Here is a 23182-nt window from a genome sequence, read left to right on the forward strand (position 1 = left end):
TGATTTCTCGTTCTGTTTTTATATATTTCTAAATATATTCTTAAAACATGTCAAAGCTGTCATAAGTCATAACTTCTGACCTTGAATTCTTCTCCAACTTTCTAAATAACACTGTGACATTCCACAGTGTGACTGAGACTCTGAAATGTATTCTGCTTATCAGTTATTTCTGGCACAAGCAGCCCCCCCCCCCCCCCCAAACTCCCTCTCAATAAATATGGGGTTGACTAAGTTGATATGCCTTGGAGGCATTTTAAATATTCCCCCCCAAAAATATCTATTCATAAAGCGTAGAAAGTAATTGGGTGATTTATGACCTTTTCACACCACTGAAGCGATTAACTGAAGACATCATTCAGAGCTGTCAGTCAAACGGATTGTTCACATGGAAACGAAACACCATGCAGCCAATAAGTGAGCCAGCTGACTTGAGAATGATGCCTTCAAAAGCCTTTCATTGAAGTGGCCTCTTCAAGACTGTCACTCGAGCTGTTATTGTGTTAAGCTAAAACTTGTATCAGAAAGCTACACTGGTGAAAAGAAAAATGAGATCAAAGGTGCAGGTAGATCGGTGTGCCTTCTTGCATTCATGTGGCTATCTCAAGGGTGGCATGGTTTCTATTGAAGACCGTCTCTTCCCACTGCTCGCCACTCATTCACTGCTGGTCACAGATGTTGAGTATGTTCACAGCTTAATAGTACATGTGGGATGCATCTTCACATAAAGCAATCATTTTCCCAAATTTAATGATCAGGCTCAGTGATTTGCCTTTATTGGTCTTCCTAGAGACACACACCTGCATCTCTAGAGCCTTCTTTGGTAATAACAGCAGGAAGAACAACTTGACACTAATTGGCTCATCATGTCAAGTGTGTTCATGCATAACATATTTTTTTTCTACTGATGCTTTAAAAAAAAAAAAAAAAGTACCAAATTTGTGAGAAGATTATCTTCCACAGAACTGCATCCGATCTTTTGTAGCAATGCATTTTATGCTAAAGGTGCTTTTAAATACTGACAAACTGGCAGCACAACTTTTCATCCTATTTTTTTTTTTTTTTTTTTATCTAGTTCTCTGCTGATGTTTAACCTATATTTATAGTCTATAAAGTCAGATTTCATTGAACTTCATAACATTGCTGAAATCCAACTGGCATATGAGAGGGCCTTTCCCCTCGTTTGGTCCTCAGGACTTGCCGACTCTCAGTCTAATTAACAGAGATAATGGAAGGTGAAGCTAAATAGCGCTGATGGGGTCCAGCAGAAGGTTATTAGGTGTCCTCATTAGTGCCCGACTGCAGTGAAAGGAGGTTTAAGGTCTTATTCTGATCCTGATGGATGGTGTTCCTCTTTGCCTGTCTTTACAGAGTGTGATTTTACTGCACAGACAGCTAGGCAGGGGCACAGATAGGGAGAAACCTAAAGAGAAGTGTGTGTGCGCACGCTGATGACATTCAATTTGGCACATAATGAGACATGATTTTGCCCGAGTGTCAGAGGAGTATGTTCATTTTCTCTATTAGTTACAGTAGGAATGTTTACTGCAATAAACAACCCTAATACAGTACTTCTTAATACACCATGGTCACGTACGTTTAAATTAAGTTTCCACACCTTTGTAAAATGAGTTACAAAAAAAAAAAAGAAAAACAGTAGCACAGTCAGCAAAGCAATGGATTTGTGTTTTATTGTAGTACTCATAGTAGCTCAGACATGTGTATATACAAATACAGATCATTTTTTGTCCATTTTTAATTTTTGTTTATATAATGTAAAAGACCAGGTTGGAAACTTTCCCCACTGATGGCAAAGTGGGAGCTGAGTTCAGAGGTGAAGGAAGAAAGATAGCAGGTGGTGCGGTGCGGTGGGGGGTGGGGTTATACAAGTACAAGAAGAATGAGACATAAAATGAAGAAGTGGCTCATCAGCAAGAGGCGAGCTGAGAACCCACGGAACCTGGATCGATGATGGGCTTTACCCCGCTAACAATCCGGTTTTGGATTGGTAGAAGGGGGTGCGCTAATCCTTGAACTGTGCCCGGGACCAATGTCTACCGTAGTGACAAGTGATTTAGGGTTGTTAAAAAGGGAGAGAAAGTGAAGGGCCCCGTCGTAGTCTCTTCGACGCCAGCAGCTGTTCCGTGTAAAAGCACAATGGCAGAAAGCGTCTTGTACACAGACCGGGCTGCCAGGGCAGAGGCTGAAGGGCTAAGGCATGGGAAACACTCTTTGCTGCCAAAGAGGGTTGCCGCTTCCCATTCACTGCAGCAACAGCAAATGAGACATGCACACACCAAACTTACAGGTCACACACATTTTTTTTTTCCTTTTCTTTTTTCTTTTCTTTTTTTTTTTTTACTGAAAAACATCCACACGATGTATACACTCCCAAACACCTCTTGGGAGAGCAGAAAGTGAATGACTAGTCAGAGAAGACAGAGTGCAGCTACATGGGATGACTTCAGTAGATGGATACAGAGAGTCATTCTTATTAAAAAAAAACTTAAAGTTGCTTTTGAACTACAAAATGACTGACCCCACTGTAACCTCACAAAAATGATATTTGTTATGTACATTTGCGTAACTACACAGTTTAATGACAGCACTCAAATGGGGATGCAAAAAAACCAAAAAAGAAATCGCACAACATGAACATGAAAATCTAATACATCATAAAGGAAAAGAAAATAACAGCAGAAGAAAACTTTTTTTTTTTTCCAAATGATTTTTTTTTTAAACATGTCATCAAGTTCATGCGCATGCCACATAATGAAACTGGTGAGATCCTTCTTTTTAAAAAGCCAACAGTCCAGTTATGGCTGATTTTTGAGCTGACCAACATGCTTTCAAACACTGAAGGCAAAAAAAAGTACAAATAGGCCACCCATTAAGTCCCAAATGTTTCTTATCAAGGCAGGATCCTGACATGAAGACGTGGTGGTTGGTGACTGGTTTGAAACATGTAAGAGATGAGCCTCCTGTTGGCTAAAGTCCAGCCTGCTGTTCACCGATACGTGTTCAGCGCCCACAGGTTTCCACTGTGTATTAGCTCAAAGTTTCATTAGGCATTGAGTATCAAAACACACAATGCATCGTTTGAAGACAGTACACACTCCGCAAAACCCCGAGATAATATGGTATTTGTTTGTTTGTTTGTTTTTTAGAAAAGACATAAGAACCAAATTAATACTTTAATATCAAACACTATTTACATCAAGAAGTTTTCCTAATAATAATAGTCATAATCATCATCATCATAACAATAATAATTATACAGATTTAACAATGATGTATCTCATTTTTTTTCTTTTGTCCTCCAGAAAGGTACAAAACGGATACTAACCTAACACTACATGTTTTATGGTTGACTACCTCAGGATACACAGTATCCAGTATATAAGTTGATCCTCATTTCCCAGGTTAAGGTGTGTACAGAATAAATCATGACAATGATAGCAATAATGACAAATACCATTGGTAATTAAGTAATTAATAAGAGTACAATTGAAGCTGGTTTCCGATAAAAGTCTATTGTTAATCTGCTCGCAAGCATCCATTTCGAATCATATGCAGTGCTCATTCCCTGTGGTGTTATCCTGAAAATTAGTACCTCATTAAATGGCATGTCTCCTGTCACCCCTCACAGCCGAGCTGCTATTCCACTGTAATAGCATTGTTACCAAAACCCCCCCAAAAAACTAATGGCAAAAGGCAAAGGCAGTCTTTCTAGTAATAAAGACAGAAAAAGGCAGCCACAAAGCAAAACCATTACCATGTGCCTTTGAGACTGAATGTTACTGAACGTACGTTTGTCAGAGAAGGCGTTTGTTCCAGTAGTGTTGAATGGATTCTTTTATTTTTTGTCACTTTGTTTGGATTTTTATTTTTTACTTTTTAGGCACTCTAGTCACACTACCTTCAGCTACTTCTCATGTCTTTCCATCTGTGTGTGTGTGTGTTTCTCTCACTTTAATTCTTTCTGTCTCCTTCACTCACCAATTCTCTCAAACTGCAAGGTCATTGGTGCTTTAAAACCCCCCACGGCGGAAATCTACCTCCCCCCGAGACCCCCCAGGCCTTCCAGCATCTATTTTTAATACCAGAAATAACTCCCCTTGCCACAACATGGGGTCCACATGCCTGTCATTTTGAACCTCATTAAAGAGTCACTTAAGCCAGTAACACAAGAAGCTGAAGGTGGACATGCAATTGCTCCTTTGCTCCTTTTCTTGCTATTTTTCTACATTTCTGAATCCATATTTCAAGACCAATTGGTGCCCTGTTTCTCGTGCAAGAACCCGGCTCTGAAGGGAAGTCAGTTGCCGCACGTTTTCTGTGTGTTCAGACTTCTTTTAAAACTAAGAAATAAGTCAATCTGAAAAGAAAAAGGAAAAAAAAAAAACATAAAAGCTTTTTATGCTAACTCACCATGTGCATCAGCGGGAGTTGAAGGAAGCTGAATATCATTATGTCACAGCGAATTCCTTTAAATTTAAGTGCTAACACAAACCTGGCCAGACTAAATAAAGCAGTGCGTTGCCTAGAATTTAATGGATTTTGTTGTTGTTATTCACACGGCAAACACAAGCTATGCATTAGCTAATGCAACGAGCTGGCTCTAAAAAAAATCTCACTTTTACGTAAATCTACTGTATGAGTCAAGGCTGTGGTTACACTTATGGGACAGGGATCCAAGGAAAAATATGGCACTAATAATGGAAATGTCTTTTCAAACAGTTTCCCACGATTTCTTTTAGAACCTGTATTATTATAGAGATGTAAAAAATAAAGCTGCAAATCATTTTCAAACAATTCTTTTAACAGTCAATAGAGGGGTGGGGGGGCTGTGGATGCAAATGTTTATGGGAGTGTTAATATTGACTAATTCTCAAACTGAATAGAGAGAACAAATTGCTGCCTAGCTCAGTAAACATTGTATAAAATGACTGTGACCGCTGCTGTGAAATTGCACGATCAACTTTGAGAAGGTATTGATTTTTGATCCTGATATCCGCCGAAACAAAAAAAAATGTCTGGTGAGAAAGTTTCAATTTAGTTGCTTTGTTAGCCAGAGCAATGCTTTGTTGAGCAGACTTTCATGGTTTTTACCTTTATTAACTCAAAGATTCGCTAAACCTTTTAAGTAGCTTATCCAAAATATACAAACACTCTATTTTCAAGGGAAATCTGAGATTGAATGACAAATAATCTTCAGACCGTCTTTGAACCAACATAGTCTGAAGACCTGTTGGGCTAAGGTGCATACCGGGCATTTAATTTTCAGTGCTCAGGTTTATCGTCTTGCTTCTGCTTGAAACTTCACACTTCTTTTCTTACGTCTTTAACTCTTAGCTTTTCTTACTTAATTGAAAAAAACTCTAGACGAACGGAGATGCAAAAATCTTTTTTTTTCTTTTAATGACCCAACAGAACAATCAAAATATATTCTGAAAGGCTCCTTGAGAGGTCTCAGGATTATTTGTTTGCGTATGTACAGTCATTTCTAAGACCTAGCATCTTCACTGTCCTACTATGTAAAACTGGCTACTGTATAACAACTCTACTCCTGCTCAATGCTGATGTCAGTATTTTTTGTATTTGACTCTGCGGCACTGTAATGTCGTGTGTTATGTAAAGTGTGTGTATATGTGTATGTCTAAACAGCGTTGCCATGACAGAAACATAATGTAAAGGGATGTCAAAAGTCACGGGAAAGTAAGAATCACTATGTGTCAAACAGGATTTGGCATCTTAGTTGAAGGTTTAAGGGGGGGAACTGTTTCTCCCGCTTCTAACATCAACTTTTTTTTTTTTCACTCACAGACGGAGAAAGACCACTTAAATATTTTTTTTTCTGAAAAAAATAGAGGGTTCCTTGAGAAGCCTGCTTTTATGCCCAAACAAGCAAATGCAATCCACCCAAATCCCACCCCCTACCCTGCAGCCTTGGGCAGGTTCAGGCCACGCTAGGTGTAAATGACCTCCGGGACAGAGGGAGGCGCTATAAAGTGGAGAGTGCTGCTAAGCAGATCAGCATCGAAGCCAGAAGCGGACTTGTTTTCTGGAGGCGTGGCACATCATTTGTTTCACTTCGTGAAGGCTCAGCCGGTTCATGGCTGGTATCGTCTAAAGGATTTAAAGAAAGGAAGAAGAAGAAGAAATAGAAGTGAATTCTATGGTACATGCAGATTTCTCTTAACAGTGCATCATACACACAAAAGCTTATTCAGTGAACATATTCTCAAATACACTCCCAGGCCAGAAAAAAGTCACAATCATCAGGTGGTCCAAGAAAATATCAAGAGTCTGTGACTTTTTTGTGTGTGTCCTGGGCAGTGCATTCACATTTGTAGTGTGAGAATATTTCTTATTTACCAATAATACTTTTCACCAGTTAGAGAAAAGCATAGATGTTTGGGTTTGTGCCATAAAGTCTGAGTTGCCATATGAACTTCAGTTGCTATATAATGTTTCTACTCTCAATGTCAGAAACATTTTTGAATTCATCTCCCAGGTGAGCTGCCCCCTGTGTTTTTCTGGCAGTGGCATCAGTATCTGTGAGCAGCCATGTGCCCACCGCACCATGGGAAAGGAGCTGAACCATGCACAGCAAAGGACAGATAGACAGAACAGAGGACTGGACAGTTACATAACTATACAAAGTTGTGTTTGTGTGTCTGTGTGTGTGCGGTAGAAATTGGGCAGAGACAGGGCGACAACAGATGACGAATTAATGTTTTCATGTTTCTCCTTTGGAAGGCATAACAGGGAAATGAGCCAAAAGAAGCTTGCAAGATGAGAGCCAGCCATTGAGGATGCAGGCAGGGTTTTAAGACGGGCAAAGGGGGGAGAAGCAGATGGGTATCAAACATGCCCTAGGATGTAGTATTGCTCTGCCTGGACTTGTGTATTTGTGTCCCATTTAGGTATCATAATATCTTATCTTCACGGTGAAGACATTTCAGAATGCAGCAGATCTCATTTTCAAATGACAGAATCCTTTTTTTGTGATCAATGATCATATCACTGTATATATCTATATATAAATAAAAAATATAGACAGTGGGGTAGTCTTTTTGTTATTTCAGACCTTGCGGTGAGCTGGTGCTGGGAATGAGACAACAGCATGTGGGTGATGTGGAGTGTTTCAGTTCAGAGACTGGGTTAGGCTGATATATGAAGACATAAAACTGCTGTGCGTTCTGAGCACAGAAAATAATCAATGCTGTGCTACAGAGCCAACAGCAAGTCAGTCAAGAGTAAAGAAAAAGATTAAAATTTGCCAAATGTATAGCTACTGTGTGGCTGTGCCTACTGCATTCATATTATTTAATGGTTTTTAAAACTGACGTTCTTAGTTAAAATACAGGCAGAAGAATTTTAGTAAGCATAAAGATTGCATGTTGTGGCATTGACCACAACATGCAGCTGGGAATATTACATGAGCAGCATTTTACATCATGTATGCAGCAGCAGTAACGTGACACCACTTTGATATTCTGGAGAAAAAGCAGCTTAAAAGAAGCATTATACAGACAGATAGGCAAGGGCAGATCAGCATCATAAAAGAAAGAGGCACAGAAAAAGGTACACATATACAGATAGCTGGAACTCATACAGAAGTGAATCAAAAAAGCAGGAAGCCATACTAACCTCGTGGTTCTAATGTATTGTCTACTTTGTCGTTTACATCAAAAACGCGGTCATGTACACCTATAGTTTTCACACAGCTGTCTATAACAGAAAATAGGGAGAATGAGAAATCATTAGAGGTATGTGCCAAATAGGTTAGTGACATTTGTAGCCCCCAACACCCCCAAGCCCTCAAAATAAACATCTCAAGCAACAAAGCTCATGGCAACATTCAGATATTCAGATTATTTTATTTGACGTGAATGTCTATCATCATTTTCATGTTTTCAAATTTATTTATTTTTTGGCAAATCAACCAGTGCTGTGATAAGTGAAAGAGCTATGTTCAACAGTGAGCTCAAGGTAGTGAGGTAACCAGACAAGTGGACATAAAGTGCTTTGATTTTCACTCCAACCGGCTACTTCAAGAAGCTCGGTTACAAAGCCCTGTGTTGCACTTACTTGCTGGTCGGACGAAAACTTTGAGCTTCAAGCAGGTTTTTTTCCCATTTTCAGCAACAGTGGAGGCTGGAGAAAATAGACACAGGTAAAAAGATGGTGCTTTCAATACTATATAGCATCAGATATATACAGTAAACAATGAACAAACAATGCAACTGTGTATTTTATCTATTCACACCCGCAGCCAATTTAGAATCACCAATTAACCTAACCCCATGCATGTCTTATAATAATGTAATGATTGTGTTATGAATATATTTATTTTCCCGTAGACAACAACTAGAAGTGAGGTAATTTATTAAGAAAAACACAAACCTTAATAGTTCGTTTTGACTCGTAAGTGGATTTTATGGCATTAGCTGCGGTTCTTGTGGGATTACAGCTGGAAAGTATTTACAGATGTGCTGAAGAAATCACTCTAGGGAAAGTGGAGTGCTTTGCTCGCAGTTTAATTGTACCATTTTGAGATTCAAAAACTGGCACTAGCTCAATGTGGGATCAACATAATTCTCATCATTTAACCTGGTTAAAGACTCTCATGCAGATACTTTAAATGTACACATTTCTATGTATTCCTATAGAAACACATCAATCTTCTTTCAGGAGCGCAAAGTTCACACAGCGAGGATGTACAGTATGTGCTACATGTGTGGATGGTTTGCGGTTCCTGTCAGGAAATGGATCCCTTCCTGTCAAGTCCACGGGGTGTGAATCTCTCAGCATTAGCTACCATGGTGGTTGTATCACATCCCCTAAAAATATCTCAAAGGGAGCGTGTGCAAACGTGTGTGTGTGTGTGTGTGGTTGACCACTAATGGCGTTGTGTTGAGGCACCAGGTGCTGTCTCCTGTAGACGAGGATAGGGGTCAAACACATGTCAGCTGAAGTCTAGTGGGTGAGTTCTGCCTGCATCCATCATGGTAAGATAACATGTAGTAGTTTAGCAATAAATTTTATTGTCTGGGGTCAGAGCAGAAAAAAGAAGAGTCGGCTTTTGCCACTATTGCGATACATTCATGCTATTTACTAGTTCTTCTTTCTATTATCCCCTTCAGCTCCAGTGAGACCATATTGTCCACTAAGGTGTCTTTTCGCATTATTTTATGTTTTCTGTGGATGCAGTGAAGTCAGGATTCAATTTCAAAATCGCTTTCCTCCTTTTCCCCCTTTCCAGCACTTTCACTGCCTCTTCTGCATATCCTCTTAAATAACTTTTTTTTTATTATTCTATAAACCGCCGTATCTGAAGAATATTTTTCATTAAAAAAAAAAAACAGTCTCTGTACACATTGCTCCAATGAATGCGCTAGCATCCATTTTTTCTGAAGGTGGTGGAAAAAAGCCGTGAGCCGTCCCTGAAGCCGGGAAATGTTTTCATTAAGAGAATTATTTCTAATGACTTTCCATCTCATCTGACCCGTTCTTTTCTTGCATTTGCACGCTCTCGTCTCCTGAGTCACCCTAAAATCCCGACGACAGTTTTCTTATCAAAAACACGCCGCATACTCATCCGCCTTCTGTGCAGCTCATCAGGATTTCTCGCTCCCTTTTGATTTTTAACCTCAGCGTTACCAATTTAATGTTGTCACTTCATCAACTGTTACCCGCATCTCCGTCATATATCACTGTACAGGAGAGGTGACCTGAGATCAGACACTATTTTTCACAGCTCAGTTCATATTCAGCAGATGCAGAAGGGAAGAGAGAGAAAGAGAAAGAGAGGACCTTATTATTTCGGTGTGGAGGCAGCCGATGAACGCTAATGAACCTTGGCCGACGTCGCTCACCCACTCAGTCACATACACACACCAGCGCCCACGCAATTTATGTCACTCTTCTTATTGCTGCACTTCTTTATCCTCTCATTCTCAGTGTGCGCACATATGCGCCCAAACAGCCGCACACCATCTCCAGATGTTTTATCTTCATCACTGTTGTGGGCAGAGTTCAGTCACAGCCATCGACACTAGCCACTTAACAAAGGCAGCTGATCATGAGAGAAGTATGGCCCTGATGAAAACAGCAAAGCGCATGTGGGCATCTCTGTCATGCTGTTGGGATGTTCATCGACTTGGCTAGAACATGATATCTGCCTCTTACGCAATAGAAATAATGCATGAGTAATTAATTTTTATGTTATCTTGACTAATATTATGAATATAGAATATGACCATCTAGATTATTTCAAGAGTTGATTAAATGAGTGCACCGATCATGGGTGCACTGCATGTAAATGTACATTTTTGTCTACATCGTAAAGACTGAGCTTTGGCTTTGCATTCTCTTTTCAGTAGCAGCTCGTAATGCTCGCTATTTGATGAGGATTCTGCCACCTGGGCACAAACTGTCCACACCAGTGCCTGCTTATTTTAGATTAACAAGCTGCTGAGGGCCAGCTTATTGTTCTTGTAGGCTGTAACATCAACACCTGCTATTCTGGCTCCCTTCAGGCCCACAATCCAACTATCAATCCATCCAGCCTAAGCAAGTGGCTGCTTTGAAGGACAGAGGCCCTAGATGTCCCAAGATGGGATTGGTGAGAGGGAGGTCGGGTTACCTCCACCGTGCCCTGTCCCCTAGCTGGTAATGGCCGGTTCCCTCAGTACACTGCATTATGCATCAGCATTAAGGCAAATGGAATGAAGCAGAATCCAATTACAGAAGAACAAACAGGTGGGCTCAGTGCAGCTTAGGAGCAGTATTGTTTCAATCACAGCCCAAGCCAAGCTTTATTGTAACTGAAATTTTATCTACAAAACACATTTCCTATGTCTTTCACTGGAAGATTACATTCCAGACATGACGAATAACCAATAAATATCTTGAAAGAAAGCTAAAAGCAAAGATGTCTAAATACAGAAGCTAAAATTGACATAGCATATGGGTTATCCATCATCTAGCAGGTGAAATGGGGGGAGGGGGAACAATGCAGGGTGAGTTTTGTTTGTCATTTTGTAAACATCAAATCTGTGTCATCTGAGCTTTTCTCATAACCACTGAACATTTTAAACATTTGAGTGTTTGCCAGTATCAGCACAACCACAAAGCCTAATGCAGTCGGGCAGTCTTTAACTAATTTCTAATGAAAAAGTTTCCTCTTTTCACCCGTATGTTTAAGTTTGCTGTGTTTGTAGTGGTCAATTCCACACACACACACACACACACACACACACACACACACACACACACACACACACACACACACACACACACACACACACACACACACACACACACACACACACAAGTCCACTGAACATACTTAGCCCAGATGTCCACCAAAGCTAATCATACTGTCACAACAAACTGTCAGCATTTTATAGAACAGCGTTACACAGAAAGGCATTCCTTCGGTTTCAGTTACAAAAGTCAAACCTTGCACAGACTTGTACAGGATCATGTGAACGTGTAACATGAATAGCATGATGTTAGCGTGCCTGTAGCCTGTGTCAAGTCTCCAGCTGGTTTTAATAATGGCGCTCCATTCCTTAGATCACTGCTTATTTGTTAGATGGGAGGGGTTAAACTGGAAAGTCTAATGTTGTGTCCAGCTCCGAGCATTCCTCGTTAGCTAATTCTTCAAGCTCGGAGAAAAACAGCCCGTTGGCTTTGTCTTTCATTTAGTAGGATTACCCATGTGAATTACCCCATGCAAGCTTAGAGTGTATGTCCAAAAGTTCAGGATTCTGAATTTACATAAAATTGTGTACAGGGGAGAAGAAACGAAAAGCTTCACTTTCTAAAAACTATATGCCAGCATCTATATGTTTCTTTTATACAGCCTCCTTCCCAGGAATCTGCTATTCCGAGACCAGAAATTACTTGTGGCATCTATTAGCTTTCACTGAAAAAAGAACAATGTTGGACTAAATAAACAAAAGAAAACTTTTAATTCAAGAGACTTGCTTTATTTATTTAATTTTTTAGAGAGAGAATGCTTGCATGACCCCTCTAATAAGAAATATGAACTGTTTCATTGTTCAGAATAATCTCTTCGTTGCAAACAACAGCGCACACTTGACTGTATGAAACACGTGTTCAATAAAGTGTCCATATGCACTGACATACACATAATGGCTAAATGTTCCTCAGAAATTATTCTCCCACATCTTATAAAGCAGCAGACTTAAAAGGACAAAAATGTATCTATTTACAGGCTTTAAAAAAAAAATGTGAATGCGTATGTGTGTTTGCCTTTATACACAGAATCTGTATGTGTGTGTAAGAAGATGGAAGAGACTATCGACTGAAGAGGCCCATTAACCAGATGCTACTACAGCGAACACACAATGGGAGGGAATGAGGGAGCTGAGGAGCAGTAAAAGAGGAGGGTTTGGATTCATGCATCAGAGGGAACATAAACTTCTCCCCCTGGTGATAGCTGGCCTTTTGCTCCTTCCTTGTATATTTCAATCGTTGGCAAAAGTGCACCAAAGTCATTCCTTTTGCCACTTGTGCAATTGGGACAAGGTCACAAGCCATGAGGAAAACACTGAGAGAAATATAAGTTGAGAAGGGGAAGTTAGATGCAATCAATAACGCCTAATTATACAGTGCAACACTTTCCTCACACTACTGAATGTCAGAGCACTTGTGTAAGGATACAATTATTTCCTTGTCAAAGTGCATCCAGCATCATAATTTTGTGGAAGACCACATAATGACGCTCTTACAAATTACTCTTGTCGTCTTGAAAATGAAAAGCGAGTGATTGAAAGTCTGAAAACCCTTCAATTTCATCAACCGATTCATGTCTTTGCACTCAAATTACAATAAAATGGATGATTTATTAATCTATGGTGGAGTTCGGCGTTTTAAGGCAGTTACAGAATAATAAGTCTGTGCATAATAATGGTTCATTACTACACTTAGTGTCTCACGTAGGATCATAATATTATTGTTATGGCCAAGTACCCACCCACTGAATAAACGAGCAAAATTGTGAGGCTCTGTGTGTGTGTGCGCGAGTGTACAGTACAGTAATGTGTGCACTGTAACAACGGAAGAATAAAGGAGAAAAATATACAAGAATTAACCAATTAAACACAGTCGCTTGCAGATTAACACTGTACTGTGCTACACAATGGTTATAGATGTTTAGGTTTTTATGCATCACGCAGTTAAAAACTATCCTGAGCAACGAGTCCTGCAGTAGATACCGTGGCGATAAAGAGCCCTCAGCTCAACATTATCATTTCAGTCTAGGATTACGTGAGGAAACAGAAGCAAGGGAGGCAGCCTTAGTGGGAGTTAAGCAAACCCAATTTGCTTTTAGCAAAACCTTTGCACAGTACTATATCTGTTAATGGTTTAATGGCCAGGGATAGAATGTCCTTGACTTTGGGATTGTGAATCATAATCAGTTCCTGAAGATGGCTGTTAGGTGCATGAATCATAATAGGTTGAGAGGAGCCGTGTGCACTTTGATTCACAGCCCTCGCCTGCCCTATTTTTCCACTGATCTCTTGGCTTTTCACAGCCACTCTGTTTTCTGGCAGGCGTTGTGATGACTACTTTAGGGGCGGTCAAACTCGGATAACTTGATTAGAGACTTTTCTATCTCGCCTTGCTTTCTCTGGGCTGTCAACAAGTATGCCATGAGTTCACTCATGGTCTATTATTAACCAAGTCTGGCCAACAGGCTAGCTAACTGATTGACTGTTTTCAATTTATTTAAAAAAAAAAATGGATGCCTGAAGTTCCAGTGAGCTTGTCATGACCAAAACCAGTTTATTTTTGCGTTATTGGATCTCATCCAAAACATGTGCAGGCTTGTTTCCACGACTGGGGAAAAAAATAAAAAAAGAAGCCATCTGTAAGTCAAAATGTGTCATTATTCTGTCAAAAATTTAAATTGGGTATTTCAAAATATTTTTTTGACTGAGTTAAGACTTTGAGATAGTAATCCAAAACTTCAGCTCAGCTCTGCCTGGCATTCTTTTTCCCATAGAACCCAGCACATTGAATTGACACATTTACCAATGTGTTTGATATACAGATAGAGATAGGTAACATATTTGAGAAATCTGTATCTTCATTAAGGCACCAAGAACACCCAGAAGGACTTCGGTCATGAAATACTGTAGACAAGAAGATAGAAAAAGCATTTATTTATGTATGTTTTCGGGGTGGCTGTAGCTCAGGAGGTAAAGCGGGTAATCTACTTATTGGAATGTTGATTGTTCAATTCCTGGCTGCTCCAGGTTGAATGTTAAAATTAGTTCTTTGACAGAAATATCTTGGGTAAGACACTGAACCCTATTTGCTCTATTCAAAGTGTGAATATTGGGTACAAAAGGCTTAGAGTGTAGTGGGGGGGAAATTCTGGTGTGAATAAGGCATGTTCGATAAAGTGCTCCCTGTGCTCAAGTAGAGTGCAAAAGTGCCATATAAGAACCAGTCCCTTTACTGTTAACCATGTTTTTGGAGAGCAAATCATTCCACAGTCTCTTATTAGTAGTAATTTAGTTTTTGAATACTCAAAATATGTATTAATCACTTAGAACAAATAATCAAACCTATGCATTTGTATCTGTGGCATGCATTCTGGGAGGCAAAAACACTGAGCTTATCTAGTGCCAAAGAGGCACAGGGAGGACACTTAATTAAAAAAGCAGTGCCATTGGCAGCTGCTAAGTACAAGCTCCCCAAAAAAAAAAAATCCCTGAATCTGAACTGACTCCTGCAGAAAAGCCGTCGACTTCTGTCTTCTTTGTAAATCTGGGACTTCTAATAAATGTTCTGGTGGTCATTGTGGAAATCGTGGCTCTGTTATTAAGATTTAAAGGATTATAGGACAAATGTTGTGCGATTTGTGGCTTTTTTTAATTTATTTTTTTCACTGAGGTTATTGAACGATGATTTGCCTCCTGTTCTTACGTAAAGTTTGTTAAACGTGCAGTCCCACTGAGTTTGTACTTGAGCAGGTATTCTAACAAGACCCTCGGTGGAAGGCCCTGGCTTCAAACTAATAACATATGACTCTATTATGCTTCTAACAGGCTGAAATGCACACAGCTTAGTGACAGCACACCTTCCCATGTCCACGTTTATATGTCTGTGTCTATAGTGGGGAGTACTGTATTAAACCCAAAGGAGAGGATTAGATATAAGAGAGAGACAATAAATGATATAGTAACCAGGGGAGATAGTGGTGGAATGTATATCCATCTATCAGGATTATAATAATGCATTCCAGACAGTGTGGATCCGGGTGCCTGTTATGTGTATCTGTCCATGTTTATTTATGCAAAATGTGGATGAGTGTGTATACATTTGTGCAAGTGTCGTGTTACTCCATGTTGTCAGATTATTTCTGAATGCCAATGACAGCCCTGATTTTTCATTGGAATGGATGATGCCCGTCCATATGCAGGATACCTCCTTGTACCACAAATGGAACTGAGTTGACTCTTTATCATTATTAGCAAGTCTTCCATAGCCCCGGAAAAACACAGAGCACATACGCCACCCCCGCCTTTATTTCATTTTTGCCATTAATGCCATTTTTCTGTGGCTGCCATTTCCTGCTCTGTCTCTGCTTCTCTCTCCTCTCCAGAGTGGCTTGAAGGATCATGGCGCATCACGGGATTTATGGTCAATCGCGAGACAGCTACAGTCCACGTCTTGAAGAATCTGTTAAAGCTTTGTGTGCATGTAGCAGTCCAGAAAAGCTGAAATATGTCTTATGAGATTTTGTAAAAAAGCCTTATAAATATCAAATGTTTTCTCTTGTTTTTTTAAGCTCGCTATTTATGATCAGTCTTGGCTTTGTGTTGCATTAGCATTTCGCATTTTAGCCTACGGGCATCTGGAGACTGATTGAAACTTTGCTAAATGTTTTTCATTTTGTAATACAGCATGGATATAATCGCCACCGCAGTCTGGGTTTTGATAACGCATTAAACAAGTGTTCATTTGATATCATGCACAGACTTTCCAAAGGACTGTTCGTTTCTGTAATAACCACAAGATAAGACACAAAGATATTATTGATTGTGCGTTCTGTGAGAAGCAGTTCCAGTCTATGAAGGCAAGCAAGTCAAACGGCAAGAAAATGTCTTTTTAACCACCGGTCTGCCACTGCATTGTTACTCCAAGTAGTTTCCTTTTTCTCACAAATCTTGCCTAATAAACATCATAACTCTGCTCGCTCGTTGCTTGCGGTGAGGTGCCGCTGATATTGGATACCTGCCCTTTTTGATTAAAATCACTCTGATACACGATTGTGGATTGTGTCCATATTAGAAAATTGTGCTTGCATCAGCATTCAGCGAGATGGGCTCCACTTAAACCAAGACTGCTCTGTGAACTGTGACCCAAGAAGGGCTCCCGCTGTCCAGGCTTATCCCAGCTGTCATTCATGGAGGCAGACACTTGCAGAATACTGCATTTTGCTGAACTGCTTATGTGACCAACATTGAGATAATCCCCCTCCTGCATCTGAATGTGTTCACCATTATTTACTTTGTTAACTCTGTTTTGCGTTGACTTGTACACCAAGATAAGGCTCCTGACCGACTCTTGTTTTCTTACATCTTTAATTAACTGCCTCAAATGGAGAAAAACAGGATGACGCAAACTACAATGAAGAATTATGACCTCTATTTTAGTGAATTTCCTCCATCCTGCTAGCGTTGATTAAGCGCTTTCTGTTCTCGAAGCAGATGACAGCAGAACCCTGTCTCCTCTCTCTAATTTTATCAGAGATGCAACAAATCAACCTTCGACCTGCATCAAACTCACAGGGCGAAAACACCATTAAGGGGCGTTTTCTCTGCAGGAATATGATTTGACATCTTAATTGTCATCTACAAACAAGATAGCAAATCAATCACGTTGCTGAGGGCAAATTTTTCATCCCCTAGTCCCTCCGGTCATTTGGCTACAGAAAGTTAATAGAGAAAGGAAAAGATTAATATTCTGATACTGTATGTCAGCACCGTTTACATAAAAGGCCTCTGTTGTGTATGGAGACAGACTGTGCTTACTCAAAATGAGTACAAATCTGAGGAATATTGATTGTGAACAGATTTTTTTTTTTAATCTAGGATGCATGATAAACTATTACGTCTCAAGTACATGAGCGCTTTCACAGTATTGCTTACCTCAGCTTGTGTGTTCATGGATAGTGACCTTTGCCTTGGGACACACTGACATTTCAGTTGAGAGCGGTTATGCAGCATAGCCAGCTTCAGTGGGTAATGATGCCTAAGATTTTCTCTGTTGGCTATGCCACACTATACATTTACACAACAGTCTAACTATGGAGAATAACAGGTTTTTTCACTTTAAATGGCAAATATATATATTTATTTGAATAAATATATAAGTAAATGAGTGAAATCATGTTTGAATTTTGGATGTTTTTTTTTTTTTTTTTTTTTTAAATTAAACTGTGCCAATTTTCCCCATAGTGTGATAACTAACAGCTAGCTAAAAAAGCCAGATGTACTGCGTGTTCACGTTCCACATGAACCCCACAGGAATCAACTTTTTCATGCTTCAAATAAATCACAAAATTTTGGCACAGCCAGTACTTAGGTGTTCCTAACAAGATGCAGCACGAACCAGAGTTTAATTAGTGTTTACTCGCGGTTGCACAGAATTTGACAGCAGTCTTTTTCTTTCTTTTTCATCATTAGCAACAATAATGAGACTGGATATTGTCACAAGGTAGTTGGCTAAATCCTATCATAATAACAGTCAAGTTAAATATCAGCAAGATTGTTTCATAGCTGAATAAGCATTCACATCTCAGAAACTATAGGACGTAATATCATCATTATCATTAAAAAGAGCTAAACCGTGTATTCACTTCATTAAATAAGAATGATGGCATTAGACATTGACAAAGTGCTGCAACTGTAACACTGAAAATATTCCTGCAGAAGGCTTAGTAACACACTGGAACAATGAAACCAAGAGAAAACGCTGCACTAAACGCTATTAAAACTCCAACTTTCTTGGCCAACTCAATCTTTGCTACAGAAATAATGCCATCTTGTCAGGCTCATGGTCCACTAACCCATTTTTTCCATTCTAGGGTTTAGCGCAACATAGTAAGCCCTAACTGAGATTAATAAATGATAATAAACAACAGCTGTAAAACTGAAATGTTATGTTATATCCACACTAGCGCTAGAATTTATCTGCACACCATACAAGAGTATTTGTGATTTCATGTGAAAATGGCAGGCACACTGAATGCGCTCAAAGATTCCCATTCATGAAAAGGTGAGAAGGAAAGATGGTTGAGAATATGCATGTTTTCAGGTGTTTACTTAAAACACAACAAACCCAAGAAAACCAGGTTTATTTATTAGATTTAAGTGCACATTCACTGGATATTTTTGCAATGTAGTTCCCGAAATGTGAGCAAACACTCCATCTGCAAGCAAGATTGGTTTAAGGAGGATGGATGTGTTTCTTCCTGTTTAGATTGCAAAAAGGTTTTGTAAACACATTAGTCTAAACAGCCAATAAGCTGATAGGTATGTTTGTAACACAGGGAATTGAAGCTAAAAAAAAACCTGCTTATTTTTATTGCTTATTTGTGTCACTTTGCCAAATATTAGACACAGAGGGTTAAAGTGAAAATAAATATTTTCTCCATACGTTTGAATGGAGTTAGAGGATTATCTGTAAAACACACGGCAGGCAAAACCCAGCCAGCATCTGGACAAAGTTCAGTGTTTTTGAATAAAGACTCGGCTTGCGAGCATACAGCACATGAGGGAAATCTGCCTGAAAAGCTGACTTCACTTCAAGGTGCCTGTAAAATATTGCAGCTGATGCCCTGGTGCTGATGTGCAAACAAGAAAAGAGACTCCCAGTTACTGCAGCATTTAGTATTTTATTCAGTATTAGAAAGGGAAAAACTGTATGTTAAGGTAAAAATGCAATCCCTGGGAACATTGCAGCGATTAAGTTATACTGTTACGATTTAATTTTGCCACTTTAGTTTTTCCTGCGTTAGAAATTTGTATTTTTTTACTACAATTGAATATCTGAAAAGGTTGCATTTTTTGTCGCGCTGGTGTATTAAGAAGATTCGGTGATCACACTGATGATGATGATGATGATGATGACAGAAGCTGCCACAGATGAATTGTAAAGATGTAAAAATGTGACTAGCTCTCCCTCTCTCCATATCCCTTCTTCAGCTTTACATCCCGTCTCCTAAAGAGACTGTCCAATCCATTAGCAGCCATCTCCCCTGCTTCCTGTGGACATTCAGGCTGAACACAATGACAGTGGGAAATCACATGTCAGATGACTTCATGGTAGATGACTTTAATATCCGCCACACTAGCCAGTGAGTATATACGCTGAAATCATTCAATAGCCAATGAAGCCGCGGGCCACTAAACAAAATATGGCGTGCTATAGCAGAATGGATGTGTTCCATGGAAGCCCTGTCGGTCGCAGTGTAATTTAATCCAGCCCTTAGGACAAGCATCTCTCAACAGAAATGGGGAAAAAAATTGCAAAAAGAGACTTGAGGGAGTGGATGAATTTTATAACCCTACACTAACCCCTATCAACTCTCCCAAGTCTGGAGACCCCCCCTCCCTCCTGATTTATTTTGTGTCAGTGTGAACTGGCTATAAAAGAAAAGGAAAATCTGGTTACTTTTAACAGATAAATGGCCAAAAACCTGATTGTTGAAAGGCTTCGGGGAAAGATTATTTCATAGACAAGCTTGAGATTGACAGCACCTATTTAGCACGAAAACAATAGCAAACATTAGTGAGATACAGTTATGTTGTTTTTCCCCCTCCCTCCCTTTCTTCTTTTCTTTTTACTCCAGTCCCTAAGAGGAAACACGTGAAAGGAATAAAGCACACAAGTGTCGGTTAGCTGTCGGGTTAACTGCTTCATAAAAGCCTGCCAATTTAGAAAACAGATCGCGGTGTATAGGTAGAGTTCAGCTGTGCTCCTGAGTCATCTTTGGGAGATGAAAACAAAAGGACATGGGATTGTGACAGCTGCGCTGAGCTCCATTTAAGCCACAGGCTGACAATTACAGAAACCTCTTTTTTAACCTTTCTTTAACCAAGAAAAGTGACTATACGAGTATATAACTCATGTTCTGTCCATGTGCATATATTACTGTAGAGGAAGGACTCGTGCCATTCAGTTCCCCTATTACCTTACTTTGATAAAAGCTCATTTCCCAGGGGCCTCAACTTCAGATGAAGTCAGTTAGGCTCAGTTCTTATGCCAAGAAGCAGACAACTTAACATCGAACACAAGCTACACAGAAGAATAATATAATACAGAGAGCAGGGCACTCCTTTTTGAAAGATACAGTATTGTGAAGCAGGAGAAGAGAGCTATAACTTTCAGACTGTCTCAATTTAACTCCCCTATGAATTCCATTGCCATTTTAGGGAAGAGTTTTCTGTGGTTGACGAGAGCAGTGTGAAAAGCTTAGCTGAAAGCAGAGCATGAAAGCATCTACTCGGATCACTGTAATGCCACCCTCAAAGCTCTGCAGCAAAATTGAGAAAACATAGTTGGGAAATAGCGGCTCTCTCGTGCTGTTGTAGTAGTAGATAAACAGTGGGTCAGGAAAGGGCCTTCCAGGTATGTTATTCCTGTTGAATTACATTTTTTGGGATTCGTATTTTTTCTGTGGATGCTTGGGTTGGTTTTTTTGTTTTTTGAAAATAACAGCTTTTGGAAGTATCACACGACAGCACAGTATTATTATTAATGCGACATTAATATGTAAAACAGCCTAAATCTTGTATTAGTAGTGCCATTTCTTGTTATTTCACTGCTGTTTCTTCTACAGTGTATTGTAGATGTAATGCACAGCATATACTCATTCAGAGCAGGTACTCACAGATATAATAGTATTCTCTGCCCGGTCTGAACTCAAAGCCCAAGGAGAAGGGAGTGAAGAGCTGGAACTTCTCTGAAAACTTAAGTGGCCCGTTCGGAGAGTGCGGCCTGTTGCATTCCCAGCGTTTAAAGCCTTTGGAGGTGTGGTCACACGTGCTATAGCCATCATAGTTGACCATGTAGAGGACGTAGCGCTCTGTCCGTTCCTCAGGCACTGTGTCTTCATAGTGAGGACAGTAGACGTCAAGGTAGTCGTTTATGCACACATCGATGTGGTAATCCCCACGGTGGAACCTGGTTGGGAAAAAAAAGAAGGAGGCAGAAAAGGGTTAACCTTCAAAATTATTTTCAATGCAAACCTAGTTTTGAATGATTTATGTGAACACGCTACATCTCGCAGCACTCTTTCAGTATTTGGTGAAAATTTGCATGCACCAACACTCTCATCCTCTAGCATCAATAAATCTAAGTGGGTTGGTTTATCTATAAATCTCTCTCTGTAACAAATATTTACTTGTGCATATGCCTTCTGAATGGTAGCAAAATGAAGTATCCAACTCTCCCTGTAAACATCTTTCCTCAAACAGTTTTCCTCAGAGTTGGAACAAAAAAAAAATACATTTGCTTGAGGATTTTTGTACAGTAAAAAAAAAAAGTAGAGTAGAAATGGTCACAGAGATATAGGATGGCAGGATGGTTCAGCCAGTAAATGTCAGTGATTGGAAAAATACAGGGCCAGACTGTCTCTGAGGGCTGTGCAGTGAGGCATTTTTACAGCAGCAATGATCTAGAACAGGCCACACAGGGTCAGAGGGCTTCAATACATACAGGGAGATTCATCAAAAGGCCACACATTGTCACAGGCTAGCACTAACATGCACACAATCTCACCACAGTCTCTGCTGCCCAACACGCAGCCCTCTTATCTGTGGAATTTTCACATCCTCCAAAATCAGAGAGCATTTTCTGCATTGCGAGTGCTCTCGTTGACCCAGGGTGGAGTGACCCTAACCTCTGGGTCACGAGGGGGTTTGGAGAGAAAATGCCAAACACCTGTAAGCTTGCTAGGGATGCCCCAATTAGGCACACGCACACACTTGAAGCAGAACAAGAGTGATAATGTGAACCGCAGAGTTGACAATTCCTACGCAGCTGGCGTGACTGACTCGCTTCACAGAGAAACCAGGTGGCGTGAGGCGAGGCCCTGGTTAAATGTCGTGGGAGCACAACCTTACAAGAGTTTGGATCTTATAATTAAACTTATAATTAAAAAAATCGCATCTGCTGTCTATGGGAAGAACTCTTCAACCCCCACAACAGGCAAGAAGCGTACGACAGGACAAATTCATTTTATATAAGAATTTTTAGGCTTAGATTTAAGGCACCAAAGCAGCATAGTGACCTTTTCTCATTCAGTATTTTCTTTTCATGTCCATTAAGTATTGTGTATTTCTAAAGAAACAAAAACTGCATGTCTCTTTGTATATGGCGAATAGGCAGTTAGAAAGAACAAGGTCAAATTAATGACAAAAAAAATTCTAACTCATGGTGTAAAATACCATAATACTGCCTTTAAAGGATGCTGAAACCGTGCTTTCACTCTCTTTCCTACCACTTATTTGATTTCTCATTTCGAAAACTCCAGCTCTATTGTTCTGCCTCTAAAGATTGAAGCTCCTATAATCAAACACATGTATTGAAATCCTGCTTGGCTCGCATCAGTCTGCAGTTTATCTGGTCACTCTGCAGAGAATAACAATCACAATGAAAACCAGGCGCCTGATACTGAAGATCAAATAGCCATTTTAGCAAAAAATCTGGTTTTGGGGCCTTTTAGTTGTTACTTTCTTCATGTTGGTGTAATGGAACAATTATTGCTACGATTGAGCAACAAAACTGAACCAAGCCATTTCTCATTACCGCGATCATGTGTGTCCTCTGGCTCTGCGCGGAATATTTGTGTGCACGTGTGTATATTTGAGCATGAGCTAGCATGAAATGCTGTTCTTCTGTGTTTACCCGAGTAGGGTAAATATCAGCATGAGGGTGTTTACAACCAAGGCATAGAGCAACTCATCTGTAACATTTCATTTAAAACATGTCTGTGGAGGTCCAGGAAGAGCCATGCATCTCTCGCGCTGCTTTAAAATGTCACTGCGTTAATGGTCAAATTCTCCCGGTCGCTCCTCCCAGCTTATGTGTATGTGTACATTCTGCGAGTGTGTGAGCAGGAGCG

The 23182-nt window shown here is 39.9% G+C and overlaps 1 protein-coding gene across 2 annotated transcripts in view; it reads right to left on the reverse strand.

Annotated features, from left to right (window-relative positions):
* Positions 1-1812: 1812 nt before the first annotated feature.
* The window catches only part of efna5b (ephrin-A5b), a 106288-nt gene continuing 84918 nt past the window's right edge, over positions 1813-23182 (reverse strand). Inside the window, exons 2-5 of one of the 2 annotated variants that reach the window (XM_085425851.1) lie at positions 20948-21240; positions 8095-8160; positions 7654-7734; positions 1813-6126 (exon numbers count right to left, since the gene is read on the reverse strand). In XM_085425851.1, coding sequence (XP_085281977.1) covers positions 6002-6126; positions 7654-7734; positions 8095-8160; positions 20948-21240 — 565 coding nt within the window. In that variant the 3' untranslated portion in view covers positions 1813-6001. The remainder of the gene's footprint in view (positions 6127-7653; positions 7735-8094; positions 8161-20947; positions 21241-23182) is intronic. The other variant, XM_085425852.1, reaches the window with a different exon arrangement.

Source organism: Rhamphochromis longiceps, linkage group LG12 (assembly GCF_057381845.1).
Source record: "Rhamphochromis longiceps isolate RC_006_pf linkage group LG12, R_longiceps_female_GT1.1, whole genome shotgun sequence".
NCBI lineage: Eukaryota > Metazoa > Chordata > Actinopteri > Cichliformes > Cichlidae > Rhamphochromis > Rhamphochromis longiceps.